The 17,460-nt window shown below is 34.9% G+C and overlaps 1 protein-coding gene across 3 annotated transcripts in view; it reads left to right on the top strand.

Moving 5' to 3' along the window:
* LOC145678715 (serine/threonine-protein kinase 11-interacting protein) overlaps window positions 1–17,460 on the top strand; it is a 97,744-nt gene that overhangs the window by 27,027 nt on the left and 53,257 nt on the right. For all 3 annotated transcript variants that reach the window (XM_081749146.1, XM_081749145.1, XM_081749144.1), the window contains exons 5-10: window positions 2,445–2,567; window positions 3,681–4,094; window positions 5,928–6,030; window positions 6,970–7,144; window positions 10,009–10,159; window positions 10,875–11,063. In XM_081749146.1, the coding sequence (XP_081605272.1) occupies window positions 2,445–2,567; window positions 3,681–4,094; window positions 5,928–6,030; window positions 6,970–7,144; window positions 10,009–10,159; window positions 10,875–11,063 (1,155 nt within the window). The remainder of the gene's footprint in view (window positions 1–2,444; window positions 2,568–3,680; window positions 4,095–5,927; window positions 6,031–6,969; window positions 7,145–10,008; window positions 10,160–10,874; window positions 11,064–17,460) is intronic.

Genomic DNA, 17,460 nt, shown 5'->3' with positions numbered 1-17,460 from the left:
AACTAGTTACATAATGACTAGAATGACTACACCATTCATGATTTTTAAAATAATTTGCATTTTTATGGTATGATTCTGAGGTATGGTTTTTGCACGCTCCATATTTTGAGAACTACGTATATTGTAGCCAAACCAAAACTAACAATTTACTCAGTATGATGTGTTTATTCCGTACAAGATATGAAAACTCGATTTAGATGCCGTTCAAAAATTTTGTGGCCCCTGATCAAAATACTAATCATTGGCCAAGGTCGCAATCTTTTGATGCATTTTTTGGATCATTCCTAAAATTTTTGTTATAAAAGGTTTGATATTTTTGTATTAAGTTCCCGAACATTTTGATAAAATGCAGACAAATTTCCATACTGTTTGGCCTCAAAGTTGATATTCGTGTTATTCATTTTTTTAGCTGTATGATCACCTCCTCTCAACGTTATAGATTACGTATCATTTATATTTGTTCTGTTATTTTCATTGTTTACCAAATCAAGCACCAAACAATATTTCTCCCATCCAATTTCCTATAAAATTTCTCTTAAAACAAGTACCCTTCAGGCCACATGTTTTCATTGTTTACCTCTAAAATTTAAATAAAGTGAACAGTATGTGTCATACCTGATTTTAAATTTTTAAACACATTTCATGGTAGTTATACCACTTGGTTTTTAAAAAATTAAATCCACTGTTTCATAACAGGTTACTTTGGGGTCGAATCTCGTCACAATCAATGCTTGCTGCTTATCTTTTAATAACTTTAAGTGCGGTATTTGATTTGCATTCTTGTACCATTCTAGACTTAGCCGTGTTCTGTACATTGTAATGCGATTGACCCCTACTGCTTTCACTTACAATAGTTTTTTTTTTTTTATTTTATTTTTTAAAGCCCTTAGACGCACTGATAATCACGGTTTGAAACTTTGATATTGGTGAATATTTACGGCTGCTGTTGTCAGTTGTGCTTGCCTTCTCCTTTACAACCTCGGCTTAAGAGTTTATTGTTTAGTTTTCGATGATAGCTGATTACGTATGATTTTGTTTTCAGTCCTCAAAATTTTTATTTCACTTTTAAGATCACTGCTTCTTCCAGTAGTTTGACCATATTACTAGCCAGTTTGCTTATTGATTTCACATTTCCACAGTTCAAAGATTTATCGTTCGCAACTGCATTTGAATTATTTAGTTCTAATAATCTAGTCCAATAATTAGAACTATCAATATTGTTATATTCTGCACGTGCTCCTTTACAACTACTGCTACGAGCAGGCAGACGACAGGCAGGACACGTAATCGAAGAACAGTAGCGCCGCCACTGTCCATGAAGAGGGTATAAAACGCGCTGCAGTACCTCTATCGACATCAGTTTCGACTGGTCTCTTAGCTTGCCTGGATCTCTGAGGTTCCTTGCCACCCAGGCTTGCCTAAAGCTCTGTGGAACCTTAACCATTCCCCTTGCTTGCCTGGAGTACTGGGAGATCCTAAAACACGACCACCTAGCTTGCCTGGAGCTCTGCGGGATCAATAACCCCTCTCTTTGCTTGCCTGGAGCACTGGGAGATCCTAACTCAACCACTTAGCTTGCCCGGAGCTCTGTGGTATTCTTCCCTTGGCTGCCTAGGTCTAGGGACACACATTTAGCCAACAAAGAATCTACATAGAGATCATTGTATGGGTCTTCGGACCCCAATTAGAATGAACTGTGTTATATTTGTATATAACAAAACTTTTATAATAGAACATTGTGGGAGAAAATCCAAAACCCCGTGTACTAATTGCTCTAGCTATTGTTTTAACAAGGTAATATTACAATAAGTTTGTCACTTTCCTTGTCTTACCTGAAGTGTTCTTTGCTCCTTGATATAGAGATGTTTGAACAGGCGAGTCAGCCTAACTGCTGCGTAGACACCTGTCACATTTAAATACGAATTTTCCATTTACCATGAAGACTTACTATTAAATTTTACTGATTTTTAGACAGTTCCTTGAATTGAAAGTTTTTTTTTTACACATGCAGCAAGCTAAAGCAAACTTTTTCCAAAAATTGGCTTACTACAGAGGTCACATATACTCTCAGCCCGGAGCTACTTGTATAATCATAAGAGAGGTAGAGATAATAATAATAATTACCTTTTCTTTCTGACTTTAATCATTATCACATTATGTTATCTCTTAGCTGGTCTGTCTCCAGTGTATTCAATATTCACGGCTATAAACGGCTATGTGTACATGTAATTAGAAATTGTTAAAAATTCACGAATTTTAAAACTTAAAAGGTCGAAATTTCATTAATTTTAAAAGTATTCACAGTATATCCTTGCTCATATAAGGGATAGCTGTGTGTAGTTCGACCATTCTTTTCATAATATAATTTAAACATTATTAGTATCACATCCTTTCCGTGTTCGGTATCTTACCTTTTATTCATTATTTTTATCCTTGTATTTCAGGACCATTGAGTGGTAAAGTAAGAGGGAAGAAGAGCAGTCGTGTTCGTAAAGCAGTGATTGCAGAATGTAAATCATCCGAAGAAGTAGACAAAACTATTCCAGAGCCTCTGACGACTAGTATAGGTAATTATTTCCTTCAATCTAAATAAATTAATAAAAAGGATACTTGTATCGAATCGAAACAAGAAGCAGGCAGAAATATTTAAATTTTAACTTGGCATGTGATGAAGGTTATTGGCATTATCGAAGTAATAAAATACTTTGAAAGAATTTGCTCATCGTGTAGCAGGATGTCCATTCCATATAATTGTTTAAATGGCATCTAATTAAGCAAATATAGATGAAAACGAGAGGACCGTAATTCAGTACCTATGGTGAGCCATCCTGACAAATGCTCCTCATTGCAGGTAGCTTATTTTCGTTTGGTAAGTTCCGGACGATTTGCTTCCCAAAACGTTCATTGTTAATACGAGGCTCATATGAAAGTTCTCTTTAATCACTTTTTAGTATGAAACATAATTTGCCTCGTGATTTTTTTTTCTTCTTCAATGTAGTCTCTCTTAATAATGATATTCTTGGTCCAATGATGTTCTAAAGTATTATACCATCGTGAAAACTGTGGATCCCCCGAGGTCTGTAAATACTTCTCCAGTTCCATTGTAAAGGTGGTGGTTGATAGTTTATGTGAATATCCTGCTGGAAATAGTTCGATTTATATTCTTCTACTTTCCAGTGTTCAGTTAATTTTTTACGTATATTTGAATAATTATGTGTATTTTTTTCTATTTTAACATTGTCTTTATAGCATTTTAATGAAAAATTTGTGAATATTCTCTAATTGCCCTACTTTTAACAAAGGGAAAAGGACCACACAGTACTGCAATACTCGAGAACAGGTCTAGCAAAACTAGAACAAAACTAGACAGTTACTAACAGAAACAAAAACAGAACTAGAAAATTATTGACTTACATTGAGATTTGAAGAATTAAAAAAGTAAATTTGGCGAATGGAGCTTAACAATTTCAGCTCCTTCTTCCGGATTGAAAAATATGTTCATTGAAACAAAAATGTGCTGAGTAATATACATCTAAATCAGATAGTGATTGCAATTTGCTTTGTTACATTTTATTAGTAGAGTAGCAACGAGGGGCTGAGATAGTGTGTATTTCAAACTTTGTTGTATTTTTGTCGATCAATATTGAAGATCAGTATTAAGTTTAATTTTTTCGCTCTAGAATCTGCAAAGCATCTGGAGACAAAGAAACAACTGGAAGAACTGAGGCAAACGTTCGGAGAAGATAATTGGCTCCATAGTAAAGGTGGAAGCTGCGTCCGAGACGTACTTGGGCTAAGCAAAGTAATTGCACCTGGTACTCCGAAATTGGAAACGTTATTACGTCGTTACGAGTTGGAAGAGGCGATAAAGCAGCAAGAAGAGGAGATAGACCAAGCAATGAATGATACCAAAGAGACTGAACCTATGATGTCATCATCGAATGGGCCTGACAATTTAAAATCAACAGAGATTGAAGAGGCAGCAGGTTTGGATTCTAAAATTACAGATTCTGCTTGTTCTGAAGACAGCTTGTTTGAAAGTAAGACTCTGTCGCCAGAACCCTCTGATGGTGCTTTAGAAGAAGACAATGAAGGTATTGTACTTTCTTCGTTGTATGAAAATGATATGGAAAGTCGTGGGGGGAAAAATGATTGCTTTAAATTTTGTTAGGAATTTGACCTATTTTTTCCTTGCCTTCTTGCCAAACTATGAGGATGGCGGCATTATTTTTACGTGACTCTTCTATGCTGCCTTGAATAGTACCTGGGTTTTCTGAGCTTTCTTTTTTCAGCATGTTTAACATTTTTAACTTTTTTTTTTAAGTTTAACATTTCACAATTTTGCACCAAGGCTAAGGGAATAATGATGAGATGGAGATAATGGTGAAATGAAGAAAGTGGGAGGAAATCCCGCGAAAACCGACAGACATGGTTGTCCATCGTAAAGTCACGTGGCAACAACTGGGATTGAACCAGGAACTCCATGCACCAGAGGTGAGCACCCTACCACTGAGTCACCGCGGCTCCAACCTAAGTCCTGAAGCAGGTGTTGAATCGTCCGGATTGAAATATCTTTAAGTAATTCGTGTGCTTTCTCTTACAAAACCTGTAGCTGTTGTTGATGGATTAGGCATTCATTACTTCACGTTTTAAAATGTTGTTAGTGTATGTGTAGTCTTTGGCCTCCCTGAGTCAGTTTGTCGTTATGGTGTTGTGTTATATGGTACAGAACAAGCTACCTTTGTCAGAACATAGTCTATCTTGGAACTCTAATTTCCGAAGTATATGAATCCTTTAATGTAAGAATGTTAAGACGCATATTTTCTCTTCCCGTCATTTGCTACGAGAGCAGAGATATTAAGTATCAAATTATCACAAAATTATAGAACTTCTGTCACTATATCAACAAAGGATAAAATGTTAACATACTTCAACAAAGAAAGCTAAGAGAGAATTGAGATACTGCTGGCAATAAGTTCAGGAGTGCATAGGAGACTTACGTGAAAAAATCGCCGTCACCCTCATAGTTTAGTAGCAAGGGAAGAGAAAGGTCATTCAGTTCCTATAAAGATTTAAACATGTAAAGATTTTTTTCAAGAATGTATATTTAATTTTATTTTACCATGTTAAATAACATTCAATTCATTATTACTTATTGCATGAAATAATTAATAGTGCTTATGTCGCTCCATTTACTATTTATAGACGACTATATGCTCAACTATTATCTATAATAATCTAGCCGCAGACCACACGGAGGTGAAAGGAGAAAGTAGTAATAAAGGAAGGTTCTTTAACGATATTTTCCCAATCCAAATTATGTAATAAATCTGATGAATAAAACATTATCGTAAACAAATATTATACTACAATATTTTGAGGGAAAAAAAAATAGAGGAAGCCTTCTATTCCTCCCAGTCCTTTCTTCCCCTTGGTGTCAACCTTCGGTGCGAGCGGTCCCGGGTTCGATTCCCGGTGGTGCCATTCGGTCGAAAAAGTGTAAAACGCTTTTTCAGGCCGGCCACCCTAAATGAGGTTTTCCTGGGTTTTCCTCATTCACACCAAAGAAATGCCGGGGTGGTACCTAACTTAGAGGTCCCAGGCCGCTTCCTTCCTTCCCTTGCTTTTTTTTTTTTTTTTTTGCTGCGGACTGTACATTTTGATACCGGCGTCACTAGCACCACTGTTGGTTTAGTGCAGAAAATATTGCATATACCATTTTATTTAAATCTCTTTTGAAAGTAGCATGTATAAGAAATATAAGATCATATCATCTTATTTGTTCTCATTTTGTCACATCAGTCTAAAATCCAATGTGTCTTTCAATCATTGTGGATAATTGAGAGAAATAAGATGAGATCTTGTTAAATTGTGTCTCACGTTTATATTTATATATTCAAAATGAGAGAAGACTTTCATTTTTTCAGATGAACTAGAAGAACAGTTGTATATAGTTCAAAGGGAGTTCCGAAATCCTAACAAAAAAGAGGTAGATGGTGTAGAAGAACTATTACTTGTCGTCACCGAAAGGTTAGTACTATTTCTTTTACTAAATAATTAAGTATTATTAGATTTATTCCAAGAAATTGCATATAAGATTTTGTTTTCTGTTTATTATCTATTTCTTTGCTTCCTCCACAGCGGAATCAAATTAAAAAGAAAGGGAGGGGAACTGTAGAAACTCAGTGATAACTCATGTCTGGTATGTAGAGCTGTCATTCAACACCAAGTCACTGCATGTGGTCTTTCTGATGGACATATACCGGTGGTGTTCGTAAATTATTTCGGAGTAGTTTATTTATTTAGTACTTCCTATACTTAAATACTTAACATATACGAACTGTGCGTCCAGTGGATCTGTATGTGCCCTATCGTGCTCTACACACAGATCTATGCATCTGCATGTTCTTCTTACATTCACTACGCCGTCTGTCTTTGACACATCCTGAAGCAAACGAGCGTTTCTCCCAGTTGGGTTCTTGCCAAAGCAATTTCCAAGAGCACCTGTTACCTGTGTCATTTTTTGCTCTGTGCGTGGCCGTTCGTGCACGCACCCCGTATGCTATTATCCGTTCCTCAACTGTAACTACAACCACTCACGTCAGCCATGGTTTTACAGCTGACATGCTCCACATGATTTTGAACGCAGGAATACTAGACAGTACTGTCTGTGGCCATGAAAGCAGTGTTACAAATACTACAACTGAAGTGTAACTGACATTCTTCTTTCTGATACTCAAACCTAGGGGTACAGTCTACTCGTACACATGTACAGTAATTTGTAGAAAGTATACCTTTATGCGGTCTTGTGACTTTATTAGCATTCTTATTTGTCGTAGATTTCTTGAACTAATTTTTAAATATGTACTTGCTAAATATTATTTTAACACGTAAAATATTCTGGTATATTTTTTTAAATAAAAATGAGACATGTTATTGAAGACTAATTATAATTTTTTTTTTTTTAAGTTATATAAAAGAGCGAGATGCATTGTCCACCAAGCTCAGAGTGAAGTGGGAAATCGATAGTCTGGAAAGTTGTGTGAGGCTGCGTAATGATCCTGTCACTGTTCAATTGACATTTGACACTATACGGCAGGATCGAAAAGAGAGGGTGTATATCATGGAGGAAGAAGACGCTCAAGTAAGTGTTCAGATACTGGCGGAGTAGAAATTTAAAAATAACAGAAACGAACTTTGTTATAGTCAAGGTCAAACTCCATCCCAATACATGGAAAGAGTGTTGCTTCACGAAATGTAGCGAGTTAGTGCGGATAATAAGGTCTTAGAAATTGAAGAAGGAAATCGGACGAGCACACAAAAGATGAAAGTGTTCCAGTCCGCGTGTTTTTGAGTGATTTTTAAATATGGCTCGATCATATAAGTGAAAATAGAAAGATCGTTTTAGATTTTTTTTTTAATGTGCTATATGATCAAAGGCATAGTTATTAATTGACAACTTCAAAAATACCACTTTTATCGTATGAAATCTAAATTAATTATACCTTGTGACGGAGTATCAAAATGTACTAAATGAAAGTATACGTGATAATTTAGCTACTTATTCGAAAACAGTCAATAATTTCTTTCTTCGTACTTTAGCGTGTAAAGTTCTGTAAACGTTTGGACTGGTATGTGAAGTAATAAAATGCTATAAAATGTGCTTATTGCAATTTAATGTTTCTTTTTTGAGAAGATTTTTCTTAAATTATGATCAGGCATATATGTCTTTAAATTATTTCAAAACTACGCATGACTTAATTACAATTTTGTATGTCATTAGATGTTTATCTTCATTATTTCGACTTTAGTGCCTACTTTACTATCCATATTTTTTATTTAGAAATGTCTATATGGCTGCTTTTAATGCTTATTTTTTGAATTATAAATGCCTATTTGCTTGCCTTCTTAATGATTATTTCTCAGTTATAAGTGCGTATTTGCCTGTCTAGTTTTTACATATTTTTAGTGTCTGAACATCCAGTCTCTAATCATAACTATTTTGCGCTATCATTGAAGCTCTTTAGTATCAAATTTAGAATTCATTTACTGCAATGCTTCGCCAATGTTATGAGGTGGATGTGTAATAATTAATTTAAAAAAAAAAAAAAGCTATTGTTGACTGCACAGAAAAAAAAAATAGTAAAATCTAGAAAGATGGTATAATAGTAATATAAAACGCACAAAAGGCTTAATCTACTAGATCTTTGAAATTTGAGTTAATAAGCGTTGAAATGATTGATTTCAGGTTAGCAGATTAGCATCCCGCTTACTTCGAAAGTTTGTTGGTTTCCTGTGTACCATTAGTCAACTGTACAGATAATTTCCCATTAAAGGTTTCGAATGTTTCTCTTCCATCTCTTTCCCAGGTTCCTGCTAATGAATGCAACTTCTTAGACGGATCTAAGACAGTGGCTCCCAACCGTTGTGTCGCGACATACTTTCCATAGCATTTATCGCGAAATATTAGAATTTTAAAATCATGAAGCATTTAATAATTAGTTAGAATCAATTTTGAGACAGACTGCACCAGTCAACGCCTCAGGCGGTAGCAGCAATTCTCAGTACTGCATGCAGTCACTAATAGAATCTTACGGTGTTACACTATTATAATTTATATTTTTGTATCAAAAGATCCAATATATTTCAATCAAAAATTTTCTTGCCGGCCTTATATCTGGAAAACTACATATAGTATAGCCAAAGGCAAACCTCACTTAACTCAGTATGATGTGCTTATTCCGTAGAAAATACGAAAAATCGATGTAGGGACCGCTCAAAAATTTTGTGCCCCTGATCCAAGATCCAATATATTTCAATTAAAAATTATCCTGTAGGCCTTGTATCTAGAGAACTACATATAGTGTAGTCAAACGTAAACTTCACTTAATTCAGTATGATGTGCTTATTCCGTAGAAAACACGAAGAATCAATTCAGGTGCCGTTCAAAAATTTTGCGGCCCCTGATCCAGAAACTAATTATGGGCTAAGATCGCGATCTTTTGATGCATTGTTTTGGATCATTCCTAAAATTCTTGGTCAAGATCGCAATCTTTTGATCCATTTTTTTTTTTTTTTTTTATCATTCCTAAAATTCTTGTTATTAATAGAAAAATCAAATAACTATGTCCCGATGTAATGGGTATTCCGTGAAATGTGTCATCAGTCAAGAAAGGCTGGGAATCACTAAAGTAGGTACCTTCGAGAGGACAGGTTAAAAGGTATCAGTGAATGAATTAATGTGAAATTAGCAAAATAATAAATTACAACAGTAGCAGTGCGAAAATCTTCAGTGCACATTTCTTTGGCGACGAACACTAAAGTACAAAGTGTTCTTACTAAGTTGGGGTCTTCACTGGCAGGTTTTAGGGCACAGATTGCGCCCATAAGAATATTTGGGAGAACATAATTTTTCATTGAAAATCATACAAACAAATTGGAAAATGGCAACTTTGTGGAGAAAGAGGTATACTTGGGGACCAGAAAGGTCAGTTTGGTGGAAGAATGGTAAATTTGGAGGATTGCCTAAACTCCTAGGAAAAGAAAGATCGGCGCCCTTGTTACTAAGATCCTGTTCTAAAATGATCCGAATTGTTTCTGATGTCAAACTTCCGTTTCATATCTTGGTCTCGTATTGTCAGTAGCTGTCTTCGTATGCAGCTTTAATGATCCAGAATATTTTGGTTGCAGTTTTGCTTACCTTGAAACGAAACTGTATGCCCACACATTGCTCCAGTTTTAATGACTATGTACTGCAGAGGCCTCGTAATCAATATCAACATCAACCAGAGAACAAGTCCGATAGGAGCAGCCTACACAATAGCTTTAGGCATCGATCGATCTACGTTTCGTAGCAATGCCACCAGTTACGGCAGTGTTGATGGCGACAGTTTACAGATTTCGTAATTGTTTCGTTAATATTATGTTCTCGAAGCTTTTCATTAGTCTTGTGTGTGTGAAAAACTGTTAATGAAGAGCAACCTATATTTAAGCTCATTTATTTTTCAGAAACTCGTTAGAAATCTTGGAAATGTGTTGGAGTCTCGACCACTTCACGCAATGAATCAGAAAGTCTTCCGCTGTATGAAATGTTCTACACAATTTTCGCACGAGCTGGGTCCGAAAACCATGTTTGATGCAAGTAGTGTAGAAAATGCAGGTAAATATTGTGTAATATTCGATAGAGGTTATGCGTATAAAACTTATTTCTGCAGTAATTTTAATAAAGTTTTGGAATTAGTGACTTTCCAGCTTCAACGCTGTATAAGAAGTAAACCTGAGATTTAATGTGAGCTTCCATAGTGGATCGAACTTAGTCTTCCGTACCGGAAGCTTGAACATTAACAATTTAACCATGAGAACTACATATTATTGTTCAGCATGGTATTTGTCGTGGATTTATATTTTGCTTTAGTGATATACAGGTAAAAGAAATTGTTAAAGTAGTTGAATTATTTAATGTGAAAGTGGGATTTCTTGGGACTTGAATTGTGAATGTGATATAATGAAAGATCGAGCTTGATACAAAAGTAATAGTAGCAGGAAAATGTTATATAGATTTGCAGAAGTATTAGCTTGTAAAACAATGTTTGTTTCGACTCAGTTTCAAATATAAGTTTTATACTTTTCATAATTATAAAAATTAAATTATCTGTGAATTTTAATTCAAACTATGCTATAGTAGTATAGATACAGTTACGTCTTCTGTTAATATATAACTCATTCGTTGAGTTGAGTTGAGTTGATTTTGAGTCCCGTTAGGTCCCGTTCAGCAGCGAGGCTATATGAGACGTATAACTCATTCGTGTAATACTGATCGATATAAATAAAAATTACCGTGTTCTTTGTTTAAATCATATTTTCTTTCCTTGTAGGGGATTGGGTGTCAAAATTGCATTGTCCGGCGTGTGGGAGTACGTACGTTTTTGAAACAGATGATGATCCAGAGCCATCACAAGAGAAGAGAGCTCTTGGAGAAGCAGAACCCGAAGTAGGAGTGGAAGCTACTACATTGCAACTCCCTGTTAGCCTTCTGACACATTCGTCTTCTCAGTCCAGCATAGGTACTTTAAGATTATTTTTCCGTATAATTCGCATTATATATATATATAATTTCCATTTTACATAGTCTGTAGTTATTAATATTACAATGTTTTACGTATTAGTAAACATACGTGTCTTAGGTTTAGAATGAAATAAACAATAATATTAGTTACAAAACTAATGTTCATCGTTATTTAAGGATATGAATTGACGGATCTTTATAATAATTGCTAAGCGTACTCTTTTATTTACTGTGTATAATATTTCATGCACTACCAGTTGTACTGTTCCGTTGTTTCTGGACACTTTCCTCAGCAAATGTAGCCAACTTATCTTAAGCTTCCTCTATTTCATGTGCACGGTAAATAGTGATGGGGTCAAAAAACTTGTTAGTATGATATTGTAAATTCTTTGCACTGAAATACTCGCCTTTTTAAAGTCATGTTGCTGCGAAAAACATATGCAGAAGATTTTTTATCAAGTTCATGCTAGTTTGTAGAAATCTTACTTCTAACAGACACTTAGTGGGGATGCTGTTATATTCTTTAATTTACGATTAAACGTTAAGTGTAAATTTCACGTTAAACTTGGAAGTGTAAATTCTACGTTAAACTTGGATTATTACACACTTCTTTAACTTGTGAAGGTTTTGTTAAAAACATAAATGTTTACTGATACATAAAGAGCGAAAAAGTGCATGATTGAACCGGCGTACCGTTCCGATGCGTTAACCACTATGTTACCCAGTCCGCTTCCAGAACCAACCATACACTTTCTTTCTATTCTGTTCCTCCGTCCGTTAATAAATGTTTACATTGCATCTACGTCCTAGCTCCACTGGAATACCTCTTCTCTTGAGATCAGCAAGTTAAGCAGTGCAGGTTTGGTTCGAGGGAGGGTGAGTGACCGTTCGTACTCACCAGATTGTGTTGATATTACAGCGTCGTGAGAACAGTTGAGGAGCTACTCGAAAAACAAACAGCGAACTAGTTTAGAAAGCAAGCATTAACGGCGAAGGGAGCCGATCACCTCTGAGGGATGAGTGGCACAAGCTGGCTGATAGATCTTAAGGGCTGTTGCAACAGGATTTTTTCTTTAATGTTTACATTATATAGTAAATACTTAGCCAATTTACTACAAAGACCACTATAACTATATGTTTTTGAGTATTGTTTCTTTTGTTTGCTAGATTAAAGTGTTTTTATTTATTTATTTTTTAATTTCATTTTTTATTTTATTTTTATTTATTTATTTATCTATTTATTTATTTATTTGACAAGTCTTGTGTTTTCTACAAGTTTTCAATAGTAATTTGATCTGCTGAGGAAAGTGCCAGGGAATACTGAGTGTACAGTTAATAGTACATGAAGTAGTAGATGCAATAAACAAAAGAGTATGTTTACAACATAATGTTCATTGTATTATTTGTTAATCCGTTAAACAGAGAGAGAGGAAGAAATAGTGAGAAAAGGAAAAAATAACTGAGAATCAGTCAGGGGGACATCATGTTGGAATTCAGGGTTCCCTGTTCATTCTATATGCTCTTTTCGTGTATGTGATTGTTTACACTATTTTCTGGTGAGTAATGCATGAATATATATAATGTAACTGCGATAGTGTAACTCGAAAGGCATTTGCCTATTAACCGGCATTCGATCTCCGGTGGGACAACAAACTTTTCTCGTTCCTTCATTCCAATACGGCTATGAGACAGCCAAACTGAGGCGTTTGCTGGCATTTCGTCTGTGTGAACTAAGGATAGGACACATTGATGGCAATAAGCAGCATTGATTTTAATATTATTTTCGACGTTTGCAAGTCTTGAATTTCTCTCTGCAACAAGAGCCAAGAATAACTAACAAACCTTTCGAGAAATTTCTTTGCAGTGACTTACAAAGTTACATTGGCGTTTTTCATGAATACCTCTTAGGTGATGGCCAAACTGAGGTCACAGTCTCTTGGATAGCTCCATACTCAGTCCATTGTCACAATAAATTTCCAGCTGCCAGCAACTAGGTGACGCTCATACAGTCTTCTGTCTTGATCTTTCGCTCCACGGTATGCCGTGGTATTAACGCATGCAGGCTGGCCTTGCGGACAGTTTGCAGCCTCAATTTGGCATGGATTGCATGATTCACTGTTGATTGGCTCACATGTAGTCGTTTGATCATAACATGCTCACAGGCCACCATTTCATGAATCTTCTTTACCACATGTCTTGAATATCACTGACTATCTCTTTGGTTGCGACTTCCTTGGTAATGTGAATTGCGAAGTAGGCTGCTGTAAATAACGTTCAGTTATAACATTAACAGTTACCTATGCTACCACGAAGCCATGATAGATACTGGAGTTTGTTCTGTAATTATTTTTCTTGAGAATAATTTAATTTTCGTGTGATTATAGTCTATCGTCGATCGCAACTCGAAATAAATTTGAGATAATCGCGGCCAATCATAAATGAGTAACAATCTTACCTTAGACAAATATTTAATGCTTTTATTGGATGATTTTAAAAATCTTAATCCTTTTGTAAGTTATTCCGAAAAAATCCACAAAATTAGTTGGAGGTTATGACAAATTGATTTAAGAACAAGACAATTATTTTCCTAATAATTTTAACCGACTCATTGCAGATACTGGACTTCAGTAATGCTCTTTATACGTCATATCATAATCATAGCAGTCAACAAGAGGAACTAAGGAAAAAAATATTCTGTGGTGTAATTTGTGGGAAGGAAATTTTACTATGTACTAAGGCTATTAAAATTTAAGGATGTTTATAGTCTTACTAAATCAAATAGTTAAAATTTTATAATTCATAGAATAAACGGTAAGCGTGTCATAGAATCTTTAGTGACAAGACTTGAATGTGCTTGCATGTTGGTGCATATGTTTCGTATAATTATTCATATTAAATAATTTTTGTATACACATAAATACATATAATAATAATAATAATAAGTAAAATAAAATAATAACTGTAGGGTCAGTCATAGACTTCTGTTGCTGTCGTTGTTAAGTCTTTCACTGCCACATAATGAACTCAGATGATCTTTATTCAAGTCAAATCGTGATAGTGTTTTTAGTTTCTATGCCAAAATCTCTGCAGGTATACATACATTTATTTAAATATTTTTGCATGCATTATTTTCTTCACCATATAACACAGACAACTCACCCATTACATAGTTGGTAAATTTGGTAGTTTTTTTCTTAATTTCACAATTAGTAAAGAGCATGGTTAGTCACAAATTATAAATCGGTTTTGCACTGGAAGTAGGTTATAAGTTTTATTTACAGAATTAGTTTTGCACTACGTAAAACAATAAAGTAGATTTCTTATTAGTGTAGATAACGGAAACAAGACGATACTTGTAATAATAAATTTTAATTTTAATCCTTTTGAATCGAATGCTTAATGTTAAAACAATTTTAAAGCTCCCCATCCACAGTCGAAATATCTTGACCAACCTGTACTTAACTTCCAACCCAAGGGTGAACCCAATATTTTGTGTGCTCCATACGTTGTCGAACTTCAGATCGAGTTTAATGGTACAACGTTAGTTGTGCAATGTATTTTGAAGCGGCTGTACCTGTATGATGTACGTAAAAAGAAGAAAAGGAAACCTCCCACGCGCGTGGTTTGCCTTTTCTAACGACTTCTTGATGCAGTAAGTCGTAATACCACAGATCAGTTCATACGCTTCATTTTGACCCAAGATCGTTACCTGTGTTTTAAGTTTTTTTTTTTTTCTTCTTTCTTCAATGCCCCTGCGTAGCGTAGTCGCTAACACTCTTGCTTTCACTGCGAGCGATCACGGTGGGGACACTCGGACGAAATAGTGTAAAAAGCTCTTACGGTACGTAATATATAGGTCCCAGGCCACTTCATTCCTTCCCTTTCCCGGTATAGTGTGCTCGCGAGGAACGTCATCCTTCATACGTGACGGGCTAACATGGCCATTGATGCCGAAAACCCAGAAATCTAAATCCTAAATTTGTATTTTTTCAATTCCCTTCGAAAGAAAGCCCTGATGAATTATATTTTGCATTACAAACTTTACAACACAATCGGGAAACAATTCCTTTCCATTTTTCAGTCAGCATTGCGTAACCTTCTTTCTGCACGTGTTTATTAGTCTAGTTTTTGTATTTCACATTCCAACACGCGCTACTATCAATAGAGTTCTATAAATTACGTCCAGAATATTTTGTTGTCATTAAACGGCATTTGCTGTGGTAAACGCACAACAGATACAGTACTTCACACGACTGAAAATGAGGCATATTGAGGCACTATCCGGTGAGCCGCTCGACGGTTCACTATCCACATTCCAACATGGGTATTGGGTTCGAGTAGGAGGAACCTGTCGAGCCGAGCACCCAACCGAACAAATTAGTCGTGCATGTTGGAGTTGGAGTCCATACTTTGTCGAACATATTGGGTGAGCTTCTCAAACTAAACAGATTGCACCAATATGTTCGACTGTGGATGAGGGGTTTTAAGACCTGCTATCTTAGCTTCAAGAAGACGGAATGGGTACGAACAAGGCTTCTAAAGTACAAGAGATCTCGGTATTTAGTATTTTACCATCATCATGCACTAACTGTATTGTGAAAAGTTTAACCGGTAAAACTTCTGGATTTTCCTATGAAATTCAGCAGAATCGGATAACTTAAACGCTATTGTAAAATGTTCTTTACATTGGAAGTACTTTAGTAAAAACATACACTTAATTCATAAGAACTTTGTGATTTTCATTTTAACACAATTCGTGTTAGATCTTTGAAATTAGACTATCACAAAGGAAATTTATGTAGCTGCGAGTTTTCACTTAATAATGAAGAAAATATATTTTTGTATTCATTATTGTTACTGAGCGTTACCAATTCCCACGGCAACAGCTTTAGTTATAGAAAAATCTCATAATATTATATTTTAATATTTACAAATATATATATATATATATATAAAATACAAATATCCCTTCACCCCCGAAAAAAATTATCGTGTCTTCTGAAACATTTCCATTTTTGATGCGTTTGTTAGGTTAATCTTTTATAATACTGTATGCAGAGAAAATAGAGTTATCTTTAATGAGTGATTTCTGAACATTTACGATTTATTCCCTTTTAAATCAGGTACGAGTATGAAAACTAAATAACATTTAAATCCACCTTCTAATCTTTATTTTATTTGCTCCACCTTCTAATCTTTATTTTATTTGCTGTAGTTTTCATTAATTTTAAAATTTTAACTCTATCAAAAGGTCTTTAATTCTGCGTAACACTTTTTAAGTTGTTTGATAAATGGAAAGAATCTTCATTACGCCAAAGATATAAAATAATAATAATAATAATAATAATAATAATAATAATAATAATAATAATAATAATAATAATAATAATTCGTTATCCTTCTGTAATAGCTCCTACATTAATACTTCTATTTCGATTGTTTATTGCAGTCTTTTCCAAAGAAATAAATTTAGATGAAAGTACAAATAAAAATGAAATACAGGATATCTTAATGATGCTTCTCAGTTGCCCTGTGTTCAATGTAATTTTGCAGATACGCTACGTGTTCTTTGATCGTTTTTATTTATTGCCATTTTTATTTGTCCGAAAGTTCTTGGGAAACCAGAGGCAAGTACCTGGCGCTTTATGTGCTCTTTAGAGTTCTCGTCACCTGTGGCAGCTCGCATTAGTAACTACTGAATCCAGTCTTTTAAAACTTTAAGTGCTAGGCTCTGAAGTGCAGGCTTTCCCAAGAATGCTGGGCTTTTTTTCTCAACCTTTTAAAAAAATATATCTTAAAATCTAGTAAAGCTAAAATAATACAACATCCACCGTTTGAAAATTTAGAGCTTGCTCTTTATTCTTATATATACAATATTATGTATTCCAACCACAAAAAAACATTACAAATCACAAATAACATTTACACGTAGTGCAAGGAAAATTAATGCGAATATGAGGATTATTATCTCAAGGTTACTTACCTGACATATCTGCTATTTCTGTTGCTACATAGTCTGGATCATTCTCATAATCGTCCAATAACTCTCCTTCAAACAAATCACCATCACTATCGCTCAATTATGCTTCTAAACTGATGCGTATTAAATTGTCCGAAGGCTCGTTCCCGTCATTTCGACGGTCAAACAATATGCATATAATTTTTGAATCCTGACGGTAACAAGGTATTAATTAGAATCTTCACGCCATCTATTGACAAAATTCCGAACTACGAAGTCCAAGGGATATTTTAAGACTGCTAACTCCGTATAATAAAGGAGCAAAACCATTGAAATATGTGTTGAATCACATCACGCATAAATCCGAAGTCCGAAGTCTACAAAAAGATCAGCTACTCCGAGGTCATTCGATATGAATTCAACACAGTGACACCTG

The sequence above is a fragment of the Thermobia domestica genome, chromosome 2 (genome assembly GCF_964235325.1).
Source record: "Thermobia domestica chromosome 2, izTheDome1.hap1.1, whole genome shotgun sequence".
Taxonomy (NCBI): Eukaryota; Metazoa; Arthropoda; class Insecta; order Zygentoma; family Lepismatidae; genus Thermobia; species Thermobia domestica.
The sequence above is the reverse complement of the archived record's forward strand: the minus strand, read 5'-3'. Positions and strand labels throughout refer to the sequence as shown.